The 20,582-nt window shown below is 39.1% G+C and overlaps 1 protein-coding gene across 1 annotated transcript in view; it reads right to left on the bottom strand.

The window, feature by feature from the left end:
• AP3S2 (adaptor related protein complex 3 subunit sigma 2) overlaps positions 1-20,582 on the bottom strand; it is a 41,971-nt gene that overhangs the window by 19,751 nt on the left and 1,638 nt on the right. Inside the window, exons 2-4 of the mRNA XM_043489475.1 lie at positions 16,845-16,936; positions 16,324-16,435; positions 10,284-10,355 (exon numbers count right to left, since the gene is read on the bottom strand). Of these exons, the coding sequence (XP_043345410.1) occupies positions 10,284-10,355; positions 16,324-16,435; positions 16,845-16,936 (276 nt within the window). The remainder of the gene's footprint in view (positions 1-10,283; positions 10,356-16,323; positions 16,436-16,844; positions 16,937-20,582) is intronic.

Here is a 20,582-nt window from a genome sequence, read left to right as displayed (position 1 = left end):
CAGGAGCGATCTTCCAGACTCATAACTGTGTCCTGAGGTGTACTCCGGGCCATGACCACTGCTGTGCACACTCACTGGCCCTCCCCACTCGTCCTCTGGAGTTAATCACAGCTCCTAGGCTAGGGGAAAGGGGTCATCTGTAGACAACCTATCAACTTATCTGGCTTCAAGCTCAGACTTTGTCTCAGAGCAGCAGAGAGCAATCTAAACTGTTTACTGTCCTAGGCAATAAAGCCTGAATCGAGAGAGGATTGTTCTCTTCAGTGCACTGGGCCTAAAGCCCCAGGGTGATAAGCTGGCAATAAATGGCACATGGCCCAACATTTTGGAAAAGCGAGCCCCCACACATACCCAGCTGTCCTCTCCAGAGGCAGGGACTCATGTCAATCTCTTCTGTAATGATGATCTACAATGACCTACCTGCCGCTCTTTTCCCATCCCTCCCTCATCTCCTGTTACTTTCCCCCTTTCTCACTTCCACTCAGGTGTATTGGCCCCAAGGTCTCTGGACTGGATCCACTGACCTGGAACTCTCCAGGGAAGAACCCATCTCTGACTTCTCTTACTTTCTTCCAGTTTTTGCTCAAATGCCATTGTATCAGTGATGCCTTCCCTAAGCACCCTGTATAAAACATCAAGCCTTACCAACCCACACTTTATTTTCTTATTTTCTCCTCTGAACTTATTACCACCCATTTACTGTCTCTCCTCTAGTAGATAAACGGTTCATGAGAAAGTGAAAGTTTGATTAACTATTTCCCTATTAGCAGATGGACAAATGAGGTCAACAATGAATAAGCAGTATGTGTCAAGTATTGTGCTATTATCTGGAAATACATGGGTGAACAAGACAGTCTGTCCTTACCTTAACAGTATCTTGAAGTGGGGATGGGCAACAAACAAAAGAATGAAATACTTACTATGTATAGGCCTTGCTCTAAGCACTTGTTGTATATTTAATGCTCCATATAAGTTAGCTGCTATCTACCATAAAAGCCAGGGGCTATCACAAGTTCCTGTCTACATATAAGTTCCAAAGGCACAAGCCATACAGTTCTTAAGTGGCAGAGCCAGGAATCAGGTCCCAGCACACAAAGGGTGTGTGCTCTAAACCAGGCAAGTAAGCAAAAACAATACACTGTTAAACGTCACAGCAAAAGCAGTTGAGGGTGCTGGGGAAATGGCAGTGCTAGTGTAAAGAACCCGTCTGCCAATGCAGGGGACATAGAGACATGGGCTTGATCCCTGGGTCGGGAAATCCCCTGGGGGAGAGCATGGCAAACCCACTCCAATATTTCTGCCTGGAGAATACCATGGACAGAGGAGCCTTGTGGGCTACGATTCATAGGGTCACAGAGTCAGACATGATTGAAGTGACTGAGCACACACACGCACACACCTGTTTCAGTCTATGGGCAGGAAGGGGACTGCCAAAAAAGGCTTCCCTAAAAACCTTTCCAGAACTGTCAGTCTGGAAATGGAAGGGGCTAGAGATTCTGTTTTGGACATAACCATCTGAAGTGAGTTCAGATGGTACTTTAGGAACTATCAGCAGACAGATAACTGAAATCATGGGACTGTGTGAGATGTCCTAAGAAGTGAATGTCTAAAAGAAAAGAGAGACCATTTAAGAGCTAAGAAGCTCAGAGTGCCAGATGAAACAGCCGGAAAGGTAGAAAAACATCAGGTGAATGGGTACCATGGAAACTAGAAACAAAGAGCACCTTAAGAATGAGGAAATATCAAAAGTGCTTGACGAGAAGGGCAGTGGGGAGTGTACACTGGACTCAGAAATGCCAAGAGTCGAGGCCCTCCACAATCTGATCGTCAACTACTTCTTCAAACTTCTCTCTGACCAACTCCATACATAAACTCCATACTCTAACTCACTGCTCTTCATCTAGGACAGCATTGTTCCCATCCCAGAGGGCATCTGGAAATATATCAGGCAGAGGCCCCACTGGCATTCAGCAGAGGGGGGTCAAAGAATATCAGCAATTCAGTGAGAAATTGCACTGCATCAAAACACCACTAATGCCTCTGCTGGCAGACCCTCTGACTAGCTGGAGTTTATGCAAAGTTCCCAGTCCCAGTGGCCTTCACCCCCAATGTTCCCATGCCTCCTTATCCCCTGCCATACCTTTAACCTTTGTTCCTACCATTTGGCCTCCTGAAATTCTGGTTTTGGAAACAGAAATCAACAAATTCAGTAAATTTTTACATATCATATCTTATAGTATTTGTAGATATGGAAGCAATTTATTCTATTAGGGAATTTTAATTTGGTAAGTCACCTGAAATTCATTTGAGAACTATAGAAGAGACAAATACCAAGTATTTCACTAGATAAAGTGAAAAGCGGCTACACTAGATGCCTTTTACTAAGAGTCAATCATGTTTCCTTCTTACAGGTGTGTTCTTCTATTTTTCTGATACTAAAAATTTCTAAGTTTTCATTTATAAAGTGATACCGAAGCAAATGTCAGATTTATTTTTCCTCTAAGAAAATAAAGACAACAACAACAAAAAACCCTGTAGTAGTCATTAGTATATTCAAAACTATTTCAGGTTCTCCCGCATCTTGGGCACACGGGTAGGACTGCACTTCCCCAGGTTTCTAAGCATGGCCGTGTGACTTGCCTTTGGCCGATGAAATGTGAATGTGATGGATATGCCACTTTAAGAGCCAACACATCAAGTGCCCAGGTGGAAGTACATGTTGACGAAGATTTCCATCAGCCTGGACCCCGGGGTAACTACAGTGGCAAAGACACTACAATGGCCACACAGCATGAGTGAGAAGTGAACCTTTCTGCTATAAGCTATTGAAAATTTGAAGTCAGTGGCTCAGCAGCAAAGAAGTCACCTGCAACGCAGGAGCTCCAGGAGACATGGGTTCAATCCCTGGGTCGGGAAGATCCCCTGGAGAAGGAAATGGTAACCCACTCCAGTATCCTTGCCTGAAGAATCCCATGGGCAGAGGAGCCTGGAGGGCTACAGTCCATGGGGTCACACAGAGTTGAACACAACTGAAGAAACAGCACACACAGCACACATGACCAAGTCTATCTAGACTGATACAAACATCAAGTCTGAAAAAGGGTTCTCAACTAGGGATCAAGAAATTCTGTTTTTTATCCCAGAGCAGGCCAATCCTCTTGTGTATCCTAAAGGATAACAGCAAGAAAAACACAACTAAATCTCTGTTCCAGACTTCTAGGGCACCTACACATTAGCTATCAAAGGGATATGCAATTTGTTTTATCTGCAACACAACCAAGTAACATCATCGGTAATACGCTCTGCTCTAACTACAGTCTTGTCAAACACTGGTTTTACTGAAAAGGCTGGATACAAACAGATAGCTCTAAAGGTCAAATTTGGCTGTTTTGTGTACACTGTCATCCTAATGCCCTTAACCGGCAATAAGGAACAATTAAACAAACCAAAAGGGTTCTCTGCAATTTCAAGTGGGAATCAATGACACTGCACGCTGAGGCAGGGCAAAGGTCAACTAAGCAAGGTGATAGTGTGTACTGTGGCCAGTGTTAAGTGTAGTCTGAGCTTTTCTTTCCTTTTTTTTTTAAACCAAATACAGCAATGTTAGAAATTTAAGAAATCATTATTGCTAATCTCTGAGCTGTCCTGATGGAATGAGATAATAGCCTCTGAAAAATATTCTGCCATAAAATTCTCTCTCAAGCATCAGTACAGAAGGGCCCAGGATGCAATGGGACAAAAGGCAGGCCTCAGCTCCCCTCCACTCTCTTGGGACCATTCAGAAAGAGAAACACAGGTAGCCAGATACGCCAACTACCACCTTTAGTAAGAACTGAAACTCAAACAGAATGTCTTGTCCTTTTGGGCCCAAACAGGCCCTCCTTCCTCACTGAAACCACACAAAACGTGTGTCCTTTACTCTTCCTCCAGTTTTTGAGATAGAAATCAGGATATCTCCTCAAACGTCACTGGTGTAGAGGGCATTAATGAGCTTTCTTATCACAGCCTCTGTTCTCAGAAGGGACATTTCAGGAGGACCATGCATTATTACTATCTACAATCCTTTCATCTTAAGGCTCAACAGTTCATTTCAATTTTGAGCCATCAGCATTTTCCCATTTCAGCAGCCTATACTTAGCAGAGATTTTAAATTCTATACTATAAGATTTCTTAGGTTCAGACCTGCCCCAAAACATATGTTCCAAATCTCCTGAGACAGCCCACTGCAAACTGAAATCTATAAAAACCAGATGCACTACCTTGACACAGCCACTAAATCATGACTCTGATGACCAAAACTGAAAGCACAGCTGAGTTCCAGCTTTGCTGCTGAGACACCAGTAGAACAGAATGTGAGGCTACTCACATGACTTTCTTTGAACAAAACTCAATTCACCAAGATCAACGCCAATTCCCACTTCAGCCAGGATGTACTTGGTGGGATTTCTGAAAGCAGAAGGGAACCAACTGCCCCAGGCAAGGGGAGCTCCAAATGGCACAGTCTAGAGAGCTGGGGACTGTGCCAGAGGCTATGAAAACAAACTCGACTCCAACCTGCAGCACTTTAAGTCATGAAGAAATCTGTGAGGCTAAGGCATGAGAACTCTTTATTGACACACACCTGGAACACCTCCCACAGTGAAAGGGGCCACGCTAGATCCAGTGTGGGAGAAAAGGGCAAACACAAAGAAAAAAACAGTCTAATGAAGAAGGAAAAACATACAAACTTACATAAACTAAGGTACACAAATCAGAAATAGCACTACATATTGTTCACAGAGACAACAGGCCAGGGTAACCAGGACAATCTTTAGGGCGGTAGGACTTGAGCTGAGCTTAGAAGACAAGCTGGATTCAGTTGTTTAAGATGTTGAAAGGCAATTCAGGCAGAGGCTCTGGAGCAGGAATTACAAAGAGATGAAGACTGATTCAGTCTGGCTAGAGCAGAAGGCATCTGGCTAGAAGTAATGGTAAGTGAGGACAAGATAGAACAGGGACAAATTGTGGAGAGCCTTGCATGCCCGGCCACGGTGTCAAACCTTGATAATGGGGGACCAAAACAGGTTTGTGATCAAGGGAGCTCATTTAGAGGGTTTGGAAAATGAATCTAGGGGACTTCCTGTCAGTCCAGTGGTTATGACTCCATGCTTTCCACTGCAGGGGGCACTGGTTCAATCCCTCCTTAGGGAACTAAGACCCCACATGGCACAAAAAATAAATGAATGAATAAATAAAAATAAATGAACTAAAAACATCTAAGGAAAAAAAGAAAAGAAAGAAAATGAATCTAATTCCAGTGTGTAGGACCAACAACAAGAGAAAATAAGGTTAGAAAATCTGACAGACACAACTGAAATCAAGAGCTACCATAACTAAAGACAGTGCTTGACTCATAACTGAAACTAGGATCATAAAATATACATACATATAAAGGACATTACTGGGACAGATGTGGAAAATTAAACATAAACTATATATTGGATAACAGTATTTATTAATGTTAAATTTCCTGAGAGCTAATTATGTTGTGGTTAATAATTAATTATGCTATAATTAAGTATGTTAGAGAATTATGCACAATGTATTACATAACATGCTGTCCTTGTCCTTAAGAGATGTGTGCTGAAGTACTTTGGGTTGAAAAGTTATAATGTCTGCAACTAACTCTCAAATGGTTCAGGAAAAAAAAGTAGATATACATATAGAGAGATTAATACAAATGCAAGTGTGACAAATGTTAATAATTGGTGAATCTAAGAACAAGATATAAGAAGGACTCTATGGAAAGAAGCACAGGTTTTAGGGATTGACTGGCTGCTGGGGGCACAGAAGAAGAAGGAAACGCTTTGCATGTACATGACACAGAATGCTGGTACTGCCACCCAAAAAGGGAAGCTAAGAAGAAACAGTTTTCAGGAGATGCACGTTGAACCTGGCTCCGGATAAGAAGTGGCAAGAAGAAACAACACACTAGAATGAAATGAGAAATAAATGTCTGAGCAACTGGGACCTAAGAGAGAAGCATGAGAGGGAAAAGAGTAAAGGGAGAGAGGACTGACATCATAATTTACTGGTAGAAGGTGGGAAGAGAGTAAGAGAAAAACCAGGAGAGTTCTATGTGACAGAAACTAAGGCAGGAAAAGGATTAAGGCAGTGCTCGATGGAATGATCAACAGCATCAAATGCTGCAGAAACATTAAAGGTGATGACTGGCAAATGCAATTAGGAAATAATCAGTGAATTTGGGGTACAAGTGAAAACCAGGCTATAGGCTCCAGAAAAAGAACAGATAAAGTAGAAATGCAAGACTGGGTATAAATCACTCACTCACTGAAGAAGTTTACCTTAAATGAAATGATGGAAATGAAATGACAGTTAAAAGGAGCAGCAAAAGCATGGGAGAGCTGTATTCTGTAAGAGATTGGGGCAAGCTGGGGAAATTTGTAGTTACAGAAAAAAGAGCAAATAAAGACATCTCAGAGGTGAGCTGAAGAAGTGAGATTTATGATGCATATTAGGGACAGGAAGAGAACTTAGTTCTAGAAATGGAATGGATTAAACTTTCTTTAATACAGGAAGAAAGGGTGAGAAAAGAGGTGAAGAGAGCTGCAGTAATAAAAACAGGACATTTACAAAAATAACTTAGAAGCTGAGAAAGAAATCTCAAGATTAGGAAGAAAAAAAAAACAACTGCCAGGACAGTAGGAATTCAGCCATTTCTGGTCCTTACACAGGCCTCCTGCTCCAGCCACCACTGCATAGGGGAATGGGGCAGCTACCCGTGATGACCCAATGCACAGTGTAACACCATCTGAGGGGAATCCTGACTTGAGGTGGAGAGACTTTCAATTAAGAAGGATGGCTTTAGAGGTGACATTCTTATTGTCTTATGATAGATCCTTTACCTATCTGAGTAAAAAAGACCATTTTCTTCTATCAACAGAAGATATGCCTGGATTAGCAGCTGCTCTACATTGAGGGCAAAGGTGAGCTTGAAATCCCACTGAAAGAAAGCCACCTGTTGGAAGATACCTGCTGACATTATACGGCGAGTAGAGTGAGATTCGGGTTCCTTGGATCATCACTTTTCAAAAACCTTAGGAGATATGGATAGCAATTTCCTGATGTCATAGAGCAACTAAAAATAAAACAGTTTTACAACCTTTAAAAGAAATGTGCAGCCACAGCAAAACACTGTATAGAACTCATCTGAAGATAAGACATATGAGAAAGAACAACATTTTTATGGCCTTTTATTTCCTGCAAAAGTCATGTGCAATAAAATAGATGGGACTGAGATTACTTTACTGCTTTAGCAGGTATCCTCACAAATAATTAAAAAACAATATTAGAATAATCAGAAAAAAAAAAGTGATTCCCACGGGAGATGGAGAAAGAGCTCTCGATATATTTCAACAACTTTTCATGACTAAAAATTCTTAGCCACTAAAAAGAGAAGACATTCCCTTTAACTTAATAAAGAACATTTACCTCCAAGTTTACTATACTTCAAATACTATATATACAGCAAATACTGACAAGAAGAGGGCTTCCCTTTTAAATCAGGATCAAAATGAGATGAGCACTATCACCACTTCTATTCAACCTGACATTGGAGCTCCTAGTCAGTAGAGTAGAGCAAGAAAAAGACATGAAATGTACAGGATTGAAAAGAAATGAGCAAAATGTTTACAGATAAAATATCAGAATTAATAAGTGTCTAACATAATTCTGAACTGAACATCAACATGCAGAAATAAAGTGACTTCTATATGATGATAGTAGCAATAAAGGAAAAAATGAATATTTAAAACATCAGTACATAAAAAAACAGGTATCTAAGAACAAATTTAATAAAAGATATGTAAAATCTCTATGGGAAAAACTGTAACAGTTCAGAGAAACCTCAAAGACCTAAAGAAACAGATATACCATAACATGGATAAAATGATATTATAAAAAGTAAATTCTCCTCAATGTTTTATAGATTCAATGCAATTCCAATCAAAATTCCAACAGGCGTGTATGTGTGTGCATGAGCACATGTGTAACTTAAAAACTGACCCTAAATTGTAAACTAAAATGCAAAGGACCCAAGCTCAACTTCCCACAGGACCCTCAACTGCCTCCTCCAGGTATATCATCCCATAGGCCCCCGAGTTTTCAGGTGTTAGGCAGCTGGCATTCTGAGACAGCTTCTACAGAAAACTGGCACCCAAACACAGATTGTCTAGTATCCAGGCAGTTTGTGTATCTCACTAGTAAGTTTGCTCCCTTAGCTGCCTGATAAAAAGAGAGGGCATTATGGGGAAGGGGGAGGGTATGGGAGGGAGGTGGGGGACACCACTCTAGCAGAGACAGGCCCTCCCCATGGGGACAACGGGAGGATGGAAGACCAGTGCCTCTTCTTCTACTGCTTGAGAATTTCCTTTCCCTGGTAAAATCTATCCCTTAAATCATGATCTGAGATGTGGATCTGGCTTGGTAAGCAACAGGTGACAACTGAAAAGGAATCCCCTTTGAAACCAGGTGGTAACCCAAAGGTAACACCTTATTTCACATTTTTTTTTTTTAAATTGCTTTAAAATAATAGTAACAATAAGGCCTATGGAAGGCATTCCTCCATTCCCTCTATATTCTCAAGTCTCTTTAATCTTAACCTTTTTCCCCACTGGTACAGAAGGAAAATGGATTTGACATTTGACATTGATATGCCTCTCCTTGACAATAATTACCAGATAGCAGCATCTTTAGCAACTGACAGTGAAAGTCACTTAGTCGTGTCTGACTCTGTAACCCCATGGACTGGGGCCTGCCAGGCTCCTCTGTCCATGGAATTCTCCAGGCAAGAATACTGGAGTGGGTAGCCGTTCACTTCTCCAGGCGATCTTCCCAACCCAGGATTCGAACTGTGGTCACCTGCATTGCAGGCGGATTCTTTACCAGCTGAGCTACCGGGGAAGCCCTGGTCTACAACAACTCTTATTAGCTGCAAAGAGGAGGGGTAAGAGGTCTCTGAAGTTTCTAAGATCCTTTCATATGAAAAGAGAGACTGACCACCTCAAAAGAACTGGTGAGCCCCGGAAGCCTTGTGAGGCTATCAGGGAGCCCCAAGTCAAGTACCTATTAATCCAAAAGGAATGGGGTTCTGTGATTCTCCTGTACCAGGCTGCTCAGGGAGCCCGCAGCCAAGCCAGATGCTGAGAGAGAAAACGTTACTCCATTCCCACACCCACTGCACTGGCCCAGGAAGTGCCCCAGGAAAACCCTGGGAAAGTTAACTGAAACTGAAGATTCTGAGATGTCAAAGTCCTCAAGATGGCAATGATGGATCTAAAAATAACCTGCCTTGTCATGATGAAAACAGATTAATAAAGTATCATGGCTTAGCAATGAGGAATAGTCTCCTAAACATCTTTATCTCCCTCCAAGGGCCATGGATCATAGAAATGATAATCGGTGAGAGAAAGACCAGAGCCAAGCAAACCTAAGATGTACCCACCTCCACCAGTGAACAGCACTGGGTACAGCGTGTGCTGAGCTGGATAAAAGAAGCCCCTATCTATCCCCTTGCTGGCTATGTCCCACATATAATTTTGCACATGAGGATGTTAGCCATGTCACTGTTAGATGCTAGCAACTCGTAACTGCAGACATGTACTTTGGCCCACTTCAATTCTGCCTGGCAGGCTACAGAATATCAATGACCTGACCTCAAAATATGTTACTGATGTCTCAGTCACTATATTACTCTTTAGGAAAAATGTAAATTTCACTAAGTCAAAAACCCTTGTGTGGGGGCTTCCCTGGCATTCTGGTGGTTAAGACTGTGCTTCCAGCATAGGGAGCATGGGTTTGACCCCTGGTCGGGGAACTAAGATGCCCTGCGGAGTAGCCAAAGAAAAAACCCAAAACAACTCCATGCCGTGTTTATTTCAAAGCTTCACTGTGACTGGACTATACTTAGGAAACTCATTTCAAAATCAACATAAACCTATTTATCTCACCATTGGCCTGGTAGCCATCACTGCCCTAAACCAACAAGTCTGTCTATGAAAAATGAACCATAATATAGGCCCAGTAATAATCCTGTGTGTGTTAAAACTGGTAACAAATCTTAGCAAAGTACTCCCAAAACTATAAACTTAAGTTATTAAATAAAACAAGTTCTAAGACTATCTCCAAAGTTAAAAAAAAAAAATGAAAGAACATGCAAGTGTACAGATGGTTAGAGATGGTCAAAGTTCTTAGCTTCCCATGACCCTGGCTTGGGAGAGTAGTACCTTATCCATATGGAAGATCAAATCCAATTCACAAACATTTTCGAAACACTTGTCCAGAGTCTCCACGAAAACCTAGGAAACAAGTAGAAATAGATACACAATTCCTATCTTCATAAAATGTCACATGAGAAAGTAAAGGGGGCAGTCAAGATACTATTTGCCTTATGATAAATCTCAAAAACCAACAAAAAACCCCAATGCACTCCAAACCTCCCAGCTGATCACCCTACTTATCCCAATCTGAAGGGGGCAACTGAGGACAGGACCACCTTGTTTTCAGTTTAAACACAACCAGCAGAGACATGTAGCTTTCTTTCCCCTTTTATAAGATGCTAGTTTATTAATATACAAAAGAATAAAAAAATAACTACTTATGTCCTTTCCCCAAGCCGCCACTTACACATGCAAAAAAATTTTTTCATTATGATGGTGTTAACAGCTGTCCAGCTAATTTCAATGAACGTTAACTTTAAAATACTTTTCCATGAATCAACTTAATTAACATGCTTAACAATTTTAGTTTACCTTTAAATATAAGACTTAAAACAGAAAAGTATACAAATGATAAGGGTACAGCTTAATGAGTTCAGAATGAACATACCATGTAAACGCCATCCTGATTCTGAAATGCAGCCATTAGAGCTCCCTAGAAGCCCCCTCTCCAAAGGTAACCACCATCCTAACTCTTACCATCAATTTAGTTTTGCCAGCCCCTGAATCTACATAAAAGGTGGCAAATTAACCTTTCCTTACACTGCTACTTACACTCAAGTTTTTCCAAACTAGCAAAGTATCACTTAGGGAATACATATCACATGATAAAACTATACAGAGAAGCAAAGCAATGATCAACTTAAAATTCTGAAAAAGTGAATGAGAAGGATAGAATTGAGGAGGGACATATAGGAGATTTAAGGCCCTAGCAACGTACTGTTTCTTAATCTGGGTGAGTTTCTTCTTTAAATTGGTATTCTTCAAACTATATAGTCATGTTTTCCATATTTGTTATATATACAAGTTTCACAATAAAAATTACTTAAAAACAACAGTAGTCTTATTGGGATTCTGACTGGGTTTTAGTAATTTATAAACTGGAAGTACAGGTGACCCTTGGGCAACACAGGTTTGAACAGTGTGGGTCCACTTACGCTCAGATTTTTTTCAATAGTAAGCACTGTAGTACTACACAATCTCTAGCTGATTGAATCCAAAGATGAGGAACCATGGACATAGAGGAAATGTGTACATAGAAGAACTGTGTATACAGAGGAACTGGGTATACAGAAGGGTCCACCGTAAGTTACATGCAGATTTTTAACAGCATGGAGAGTCAGCATCCCGGCCCCTGTGTTATTCAACGGTCAACTGCACTGACATTTTAAAAGTAACTTATGTATGTATATGTATAATTTAATCATTTTCTCAAAGGCAAAGGGTATGCTTTAATTTATTTTGCTCTTTTATCATATTTTCAGCAGAATTTCAAAGTTTTCTCCATATAGATCTTACATTTTTACATTTATCCCTAGGTACCTGAAGGAAATTTTTGCTATCATGAGTGGGACCCTTTTAAATTTTATGTTTTCTAAGTTATTATTGCTAAGGGAAAGCTACTAATTTTCATACATTAAACCTGTATCCAGTCCCTGAATTCTACTGATAGTTGTTTTCCAATTGTTTTGGATTTTCCAGGTGGATAAGAATTTCATCTGCAACCATTACATATTCTGAAGCCTAGTAAAGCCAATCACTCATCACTGCCCTTTTCTTCTCAAAACATATTTCTGCATTTCTTGGCCATTCATTTTTCCTGATAAACTTTCTCTTCACCAAGTTCAACAAGATCTCCTGGATTTACACTCGGTTTCCCATTTCACCTATTGATCACTACTGTCATCTTTGCTCTCTTTATTCTCTTCCCAGTAAGGAGAACACTTGTAGCTCTACTTACTTCAAGAATTCCTTTATGTTCTTCCTTTAGGATTTTTCAGTTTTATTGGACTCAATGTCAAGTATTCCATACTAAGCTAATTTCCAAACATTAAATATCCTTTGTCACTACTGTAAGTGAAATTTTAATTACGAATTTTCTAGCTGCTTTCATAAGAGGAAATTCAATTTTGATAAACTGGTCTCATATTCTGCCATTTTGCTCGTATCATTCATTACCTACTACAATCTCCGCTCACTTTTTTCTTTTTTTAAGGTTTTCTAGGTACAATATCAGGCCATCTTACAGTGATAACTTACCTCTCTCCTCCTTAACTATGTTATTTATTCATTTCTTTTCTAATCACTCATTACAAATGTTTGCTCAAATTAGAGTGAACGTTAAGAGACACCCTTTTGATAAATGCCTATAATTTCTCCCCTGAGAAAACTCTGGCTCTTGGTTTTAAAACTAAAATTGGCTGTTTCTGGGTGACTGGGGGAGAGGAGAAGAAAGATGTTTTCACTATATACTCTTGGTATACCTTTTGAATTTTGAGCCACATAAGTGTATTATTTCTTCAACAATAAAAACTGAATAAACATGCACTACATAACCAAGTAAAAATACTTCCTATTTCAATTTAAGAGTACTTCAGAAAAATAATTTGGGTAATTATTTCTCTGAGCATCTACTGGATGAAATTACATTAGTTTCTACTATCTTTCTTATTGCTGTAACAGAGATGTGGCTCAGATGGTGAAGAGTTCACCTGCAATGCAGGAGACCTGGGTTCGATTTCTGGGGTGGGAAGATCCCTTGGAGGAAGAAATGGCAACCCACTCCAGTATTCTTGCCTGGAGAATCCCCATGGACAGAGGAGCTTGGCGGGCTACAGTCCATGGGGTCACAAAGAGTTGGACATGACTGAGCGACTAAGCACACACACAAGAATATTTCATTGTTAAACTGACTTGTATCCTTGGAATAAAGACTATTAAGGTATAATGGATAATTCTTTTAGTATGCAGTATTCCAGAGAGAAAAAAATTTAGTTAGAAAAGAACATCTTACTTATAAATCAAAACAACTGCTCATACACACAAAGCCAAAACATCAAACAAAAACCCTTACACCAACAAAACATGAGTGATTTAAGATCATACTGCTTGTTAATGGGAGAATCCAAAACAAGAGACAGGTCTCATGACTCCTTGCTTCAACAAATAACCGGCTAAGATTTTATTTAATGATTCTGTCTAATAGTAATACATAATATCTGATTAATATTTTCTTTTTGAGAGGCTTTTGGATCATAACCAATCTACTCCATAAAATAAGCAGTACGATTTTTTTTAGTCTGAGTTTAAAAAATAACTTACATAATAGAGGCTTTCTTGTACTTTAACATTTAAAAAAAAATCTACTGAGTCTATTAGGGAGTCAGTTTTTCATTTAACCTTTCTTATTTCATTAGGATATTGGATTCAAGGTCTTTCTGTGGACCTACTTTGGATATTTATTTTTTGGAGTCAGTTATTTCAAATACATTGGCATTATAACTATGTATTTCAACCTCTAAAAACATTTTGATGGTTACTTTTTCTGACTTTTATTCTCTTTTTATTAGGATAACTATTGATTTTATTGTCTTTTAAAAGATCAAACCTCTTACTTCCTATTATTTTCACCTTTTATTTATCTATCTTCCCAAATCTAATACACCCTAAGTATTTAATAAATGTCCATAATATTAAAAAGTTACATTTCTCTGTCTTGTTAAATAGATATCTGAATTACATCTCCTCCAAAAACTGGAGCTCAATTTAAAAAATCTATTATCACTATATTTCATTTATTTTCTAATACATTTGTTACATGCACATTCCTATAGCATTCTATAGTGTAAAATACTTAATACATTGTCACAATTGAATTCTATGACATAGTATTTTAGATTTTTTTAGTTAAAATATAGTTGACATATAATATGATGTTAGCTTCCGATATACTACATAGTGATTTGACTTTTGCATATATTATGATACAATCAACACAATTAAGACTAGTAACCATCTGTTTCCAAACACAGTTATTGAAATATTATGGGTCATATTCCTTAAGTTGTATATTATATCCCCGGCTCATCTGTTTTACATCCAGAGGTCTGCACTCTTAGTCCTCTCTACCTGTGCTGCCCTCCCCCTATCGTCCTTCCCTGACAACCATCCACTTGCAGAGACAACCATTCTCTGCAAGTCTGTTTCCATTTTCACAACCTAAGATTTCAATATCAGATGGTGGATCCATGACTCAAACCCAGGTTTTCTGATTCTAGATCTTGAGCTCTTTCCATTATACCACATTGACTCTCAATATCCAATCTGACTCGGGTGTTAAGAAAGCATTTAAAATTACCACAGAGATGAGTCTTTTTGGCTGTTTCCAGTATTTATTTATACTTCTATATATGATAAGTGAATATGATATACGAAAATTTTAAACTAATACTAAATCATTTTCTCGATGTGAATGGGTAAAATATATAAATAAAATGAAAAGTTGCTATATCCAAGAATATAACTTTTTGGAAGAGAATAGTATATGTAAAATAAAAATACACACTCAAAATTTCCATTTCTTTATCCTAAAGTTTATTAAATTTAGCTTCTTTAATTTTTTCTTAACAAAACAAAATACAGTTGTAAATAAGTAAAGTTTATATTTTATAGCTAGAGTTTTCTATAATTGGTGTTATTAGGTTTTACACAAGCTCTTTTTGAGTGCTTTCAACTTAAGTGACTTGTTGAAGTCACACAAAGTCTATCTAGAATATAATATACCAAATAATGGAATTGTCCTAATTAATGGTTCCGAGTACAGGGTCCCACATACCTCAATTTCTATGAAAGTAACGAAAACAAATCTGTAAGCCATTTCTAAATTTCAAAAAGCCTAAAATATCATGTTTACCTATGTCAAGACTGTACATAGTAGACAAAATATCAAGTTCCTTTGTTTCAGGCTAGAATTACAAGTGAAAATATAAAGTATGTATTTTAAAATATCATTTAGTTTGATACTTGAAAAAAAATTTCAAAACATGACATGATAGTATAATTTATAATGACAAGTATTTGGTATCCATCCTTGTTGCTGGCTCCTAAAAACCTTGGAATTTCCAAAGTGACAGGGTTGTCTTGTTCTGCTAATAAGGTTAACTTTTGGAAAGCACCAAAGAATGGGGGCTGGTTGCCATGGGAACCAACTGTATGACTGGAAACTTTGAGTCCCACTTACTGATCTCTGGGAGGGGAGAGGGGATGCAGACTCAATCAATCACCAATGGGCAATGACTCAATCAATCATGTCTATGTAAAGAGGCCTCCATAAAACCAAAAGGGACAGGTTTCAGAGAGCTTCTAGGTGAGTAAACATGGAGATTTGAGGAGAGTGGCGTGCCAGGAGAGGGCACAGAAGCTCCATGCCCTTTTCCCCTACCTTGTACTATGCATCTCTTCCATCTGACTGTTCCTAAGTTATATCCTTTCACAGTAAGCTAGTAGAGAGTAAAATGTTTCTCTATAAAGTTCTGTGAGCCACTCTAGCAAATTAACTGAACCTGAGGAGGAAATCATGTGGGGAGGCAATCTTGGGCATATTCAATCTACAGGCTGTCAGTCAAATGCACAGGTGACAGACAACCCGGACCTGACATCGGTATCCACCTTCAGGGAGATAAGTGTCAGAATTGAGTAAATTTGTGGGACCCCTGGTGAGTGTCCATGGAGAACTGAGTTACCTGCTTCAGGTGCGGGGTGGGGGAAGTATACATATAGGAATTGGTGTCAGACTCATAAGAAAACCAAGGGCAGTGAGAGAGCTGGAGAAGCAAAGAACCTAAAAGCGCTAAGAATGGTTGAGGGTTGCTAAGGAGCTTTCTCATAGCACCACCTGGTGGACATGCAGCAATGTTTACCAGTATCAATAAAGGACTGACTAAAGGATCTACATACAGATCAAAAATTTTTAGCTACTACAGATTTTTAGCTACTAAAAATCCATACCAAACTCTCTGAAGTGGCTACTATCATTATGTGCTACACATACCTGGATGAGGTCCAAGATCCCAAGTTCACTCTCTGAGGAATCCACACAAAATACAAAGTAAAGGGTAGCATAATGCCGATAAATCAGTTTGTAGTCAGAGCCACCAATCAAACTGCAGAAGATGGGAAACATTTAAAAGCTTGTATTTGAATTGAACATATCAAAGACAAACTCTGTGCCAAGGAATGAAAATGGGCCCAAAAGAAAGAGGGAGGGTAGGCCAAACAATAGGCCATTTCCACCAGGTGAAGGGCAACCAAATTTGGCAGAGGTGCTTAAAGCCATTTTACTTCATTTTTTCTTCTACCCATCCTCCCAGGAACCAAACATTTAAATATCTGAAGCACAATCATTTAATAGCTTCCCAAACAGAGCTGAGTCTCTCCCTGAGCAGACCATGCTTAGCTCAGCTCAACTGCATCAGATACTCACCCAACACTTAAGCACTGCCTGAGGAAGCAATAATGGCATGATGACGGGCACCCAAAAGTGGATATATGGGGAGAAAACTGATGATTTACCTTCCACCCTCCAAGAAGTTACAGATGTTGTCATCCCGTTTGAGAACTAAATGAAAGGTCTCTCGAACAATCTGCTGCTGAATTTCTTCTGGCTATGGAATAAAAGAAATAAACTGAGTCAGTGGAAAAGCCTGAAAAACTACATCCCATCAAAGAGGACAGACAGGAAGCCAAGTGCTTCCAAATAGGAATGATCTGAACATTTGGTACCAGTTTCCTGAAAGGACAGAAATGATGAGTAGAGGAAAAAATAAAAGGAGAATCTATAGAAAATGGAAAAGGCTCTGTTACAGGAAATAAAATAGGGTATATTTACCTAGATACCTAGTCCCTAACCATTACTGTCCTGCTAGGTGAGCTGATATTTCTCATACAAGGTCAAAGAATTCACATAAAAGGTTAAAAATACCTAGAAGGCACAGTCCTGAAATATTTTATATTACCCTAGAAAACATCTATGCCAGGACAAATAACATATGTCAATAGATCTACCACTGTAAGGAAGTCAAGATGTAATCATGTACATGTTTTAAAAACCTGCATGAGAGTCCCTTGGACCGCAAGGAGATCAGATCTGTCAATCCTGAAGGAAATCAGTCCTGAATATTCAGTGAAAGGACTGATGCTGAAGCTGAAACTCCAATACTTTGGCCACCTGATGCAAAGAACTGACTCACTGGAAAAGACCCTGATGCTGGGAAAGACTGAAGGCAGGAGGAGAAGGGGACGACAGAGGATGAGATGGTTGGATGGCATCACCAACTTGATGGGCATGAATTTGAGCAAGCTCTGAGCTGGTGATGGACAGGGAAGGCTGGCGTGCTGTAGTCCATGGGGTTGCAGTCGGAAACAACTGAGTGACTGAACTGAACTGAGTACCAGTAATACAGACATTATATATAAGATGCTGTGTGACCAACAAAGTACTATTGAGAAAGCAGAAAATATTCTATTGAGAGATTTGAATCTTGAACAACTGCAGATCTATAAATACCTTTTTTCACTTACTATTCACTTAGTACACACCAGAAAGCTCAAATGTGATGGGATCTCTTGATGACCCACATTTAATTTCTATTTATACATGAGGTTCATATTAAGTATGTTTTTAAAAAAAAAAGGATATGGAGAGGGAGAAATCAGTCATTAAAACAAAAACAGGGACTTCCCTGGCAGTCTTGTGGTTAAGACTCTGCACTTCCACTGCTAGAGGTGTGAATTCAAATCCCTGGTTAGGGAACTAAGATCCCACATGTCTCTTGGCCAAAAAGAAAAAAGTAATTAAAAGCCCTAGACCAGTGCTCTCAAATCTCAATGTATAATGGGATTTCCCCAGCGGTCCAATGGTTAGGACTCTGCGCTTTCACTGCTAAGGACACAGGTTCAGTCTCTGGCAGGAGCAGTAAGATACCTCAAGTGAGATGTCTCAGCCAAAAAAAAGCAACAACAACAACTCAGTGAGTTTGAATAATGAATCACCTGGAAATACTGTTAAAATGCAGACTAATTTAGTAGGTCTGGGGTAGGTCCTGAGACTGCAGTTCTAACAAGTTTCCAGGTAATAAGAACGTTACTGATCTGAGAACCATTTTGAGCAGCAAAGCTTAAGAAAACCCTCAGACTGGACTTACCCTCAGAGTCAGAAAATAAACTCAAGTAACATTAACCCCTTTCCCTATATAGCACTGAATTTAGGCTAGAAGTGGTTATCTAAAAGAAACAGAAGAAAAAAGAGGAAAAACATCATTGTGGAGCAAGTACTTTTCACAACTTTGACTTGCACAGGTACACAGTGGCTCTCCATATTTAATGAATGGATGAATAATAAAAACTTGCTAATAACTGGTCACTGTAAGTTTAAGGAAATCAATCACTATTTTCTGGTTTCCATTTAAAAGAAATCACAAAGTTTACAGACGCCAGGATGCTGTAAAGGCTTAACTCTGTGTACCCAGAAATACAAATCATGCTAAGCACCGGCATTTTTAAACCAAAAAAAAATCTTGAAAACTAAAGCCTTTTATCTGACTTTACCAGGAAGTGATGGTAGTTGGTGGGTAAACAGTATGAAATGGTGAGGCTACCTAATTTCTAATTCAACAAAATAGTGAATTACCAATTGCTTACATCTCTCAGTGATTTTCATAATCCCTCATATCTTTTAGTACTCTGCAGTTTCCAAGGTTATTTTCACTCAGGAGCTAATTTAGTTCTTAAAAATCCTACGCTCTCCAGAGAAGATATACAGATGTCAGTAAGGGCACGAAAAAATCAGTCATTAGGAAAAAAGCAAAACCACAAGAAGAATCCACTTAACACCTACTAAAATATCTTTAATCAAAAAGATAATAGAAAATGTTGACAGAGAGGTAGAAAAATTAGAATTTAAAAAAATATTTATTTTTGGCTGCGTTGAGTCTTAGTCGCAGCACACAGGCTCAGTAGTTGCGGCATTGGCTTAGTTGCCCCAGGGCACATGGGATCTTAGATCCCCAATCAAGGATTCAACCTGAGTCCCCTGCATTGGAAGGTGGATTCTCAACCTCTGGACCATCAGGGAAGTTCCAAGCTGTATTTCTTATATATTGTTGATAGGAATGTAAAATGGCATAGCCACTTTAGAAACCAGTTTGGCAGTTCATCCAAACGACAACTACAAAGTCACTATGTGACTCAGCAATTCTACTCTGAGATACATACCCAAGAGAAATGAAAATACACACTCACACAGAAAGCTTATACAGGAATGTTTATAGCTGCATTATTCACAAGAGCCAGGGGTAGAAATAGCATCTGATGAATGGGTAATCAAAATGTGATAGATCCACTCAATGGATTATGTGCCAAGTCACTTTACTAGCGTCTGACTCATTACTACCCTGGGGACTGTAGCCCACCAGGTTCCTCTGTCCATGGGATTCTCCAGGCAAAAATACTGGAGTGGGTTGCCATTTCCTCCTCCAGGGGATCTGCCCCACCCAGTCACTGAACCCAGGTCTCTTATGTCTCCTGCATCGGCAAGCAGGTTCTTTATCACTAGCACCACCGGGGAAACCTATCTATGGAATGTAACTTGGCAATAAAAAGGAATAAAGAACTAGTAACACTACAACATGGATGAACCCTGAAAACGTTATACTAAAAGAAAGAAGTCAGTAATAAAAGACCACATATTGTATGACTCCATTTTACATGAAATGTCCAGAACAGACAAATTTACAGAGAAAATGGATCATTGGTTGCCTAAGACTAGGGGAACTGAGGAGGAAATACAGAATAATTGCTAATGGGTAGGATTCTTTTGGGGATAATAAAAATATTCTGAAATTGTGGTGATGGTTGCATAACTTTTAAAGTACTAAAAACCATTCCACTGTATATTTTTAAAAGGTGAACTGTATGGTATGTAACGTATCACAATACCACTTTTAAAAACCTGAGAAAAATTCACACACAAATGCAAACTGAATAGTGTCACTGAATGTTAACATAAATCGATATGATTTAATAAAATGTAACCAAGCTAAAAATTCTATTTAAAAGGTACCCCCCAAAATTTCATTTCTATTCATTCTATTTAACAAGAGGAAATAAAGTCTGAAAGAGGTTTATTAACATAAGGGTTAAAAAAAAAAAAACGTGTTGCTGAGGCCTGAACTTTCGGACACTTTCCCCTTTATGGTTTTCTCAGTCCACCAATTATGTATGTAACATTTTGAAACCTAGCCACGAAGAAAT

The sequence above is a fragment of the Cervus canadensis genome, chromosome 17 (assembly GCF_019320065.1).
Source record: "Cervus canadensis isolate Bull #8, Minnesota chromosome 17, ASM1932006v1, whole genome shotgun sequence".
Lineage (NCBI taxonomy): Eukaryota > Metazoa > Chordata > Mammalia > Artiodactyla > Cervidae > Cervus > Cervus canadensis.
Note: the sequence above shows the minus strand (reverse complement) of the source record. Positions and strands in the feature narration are given on the sequence as shown.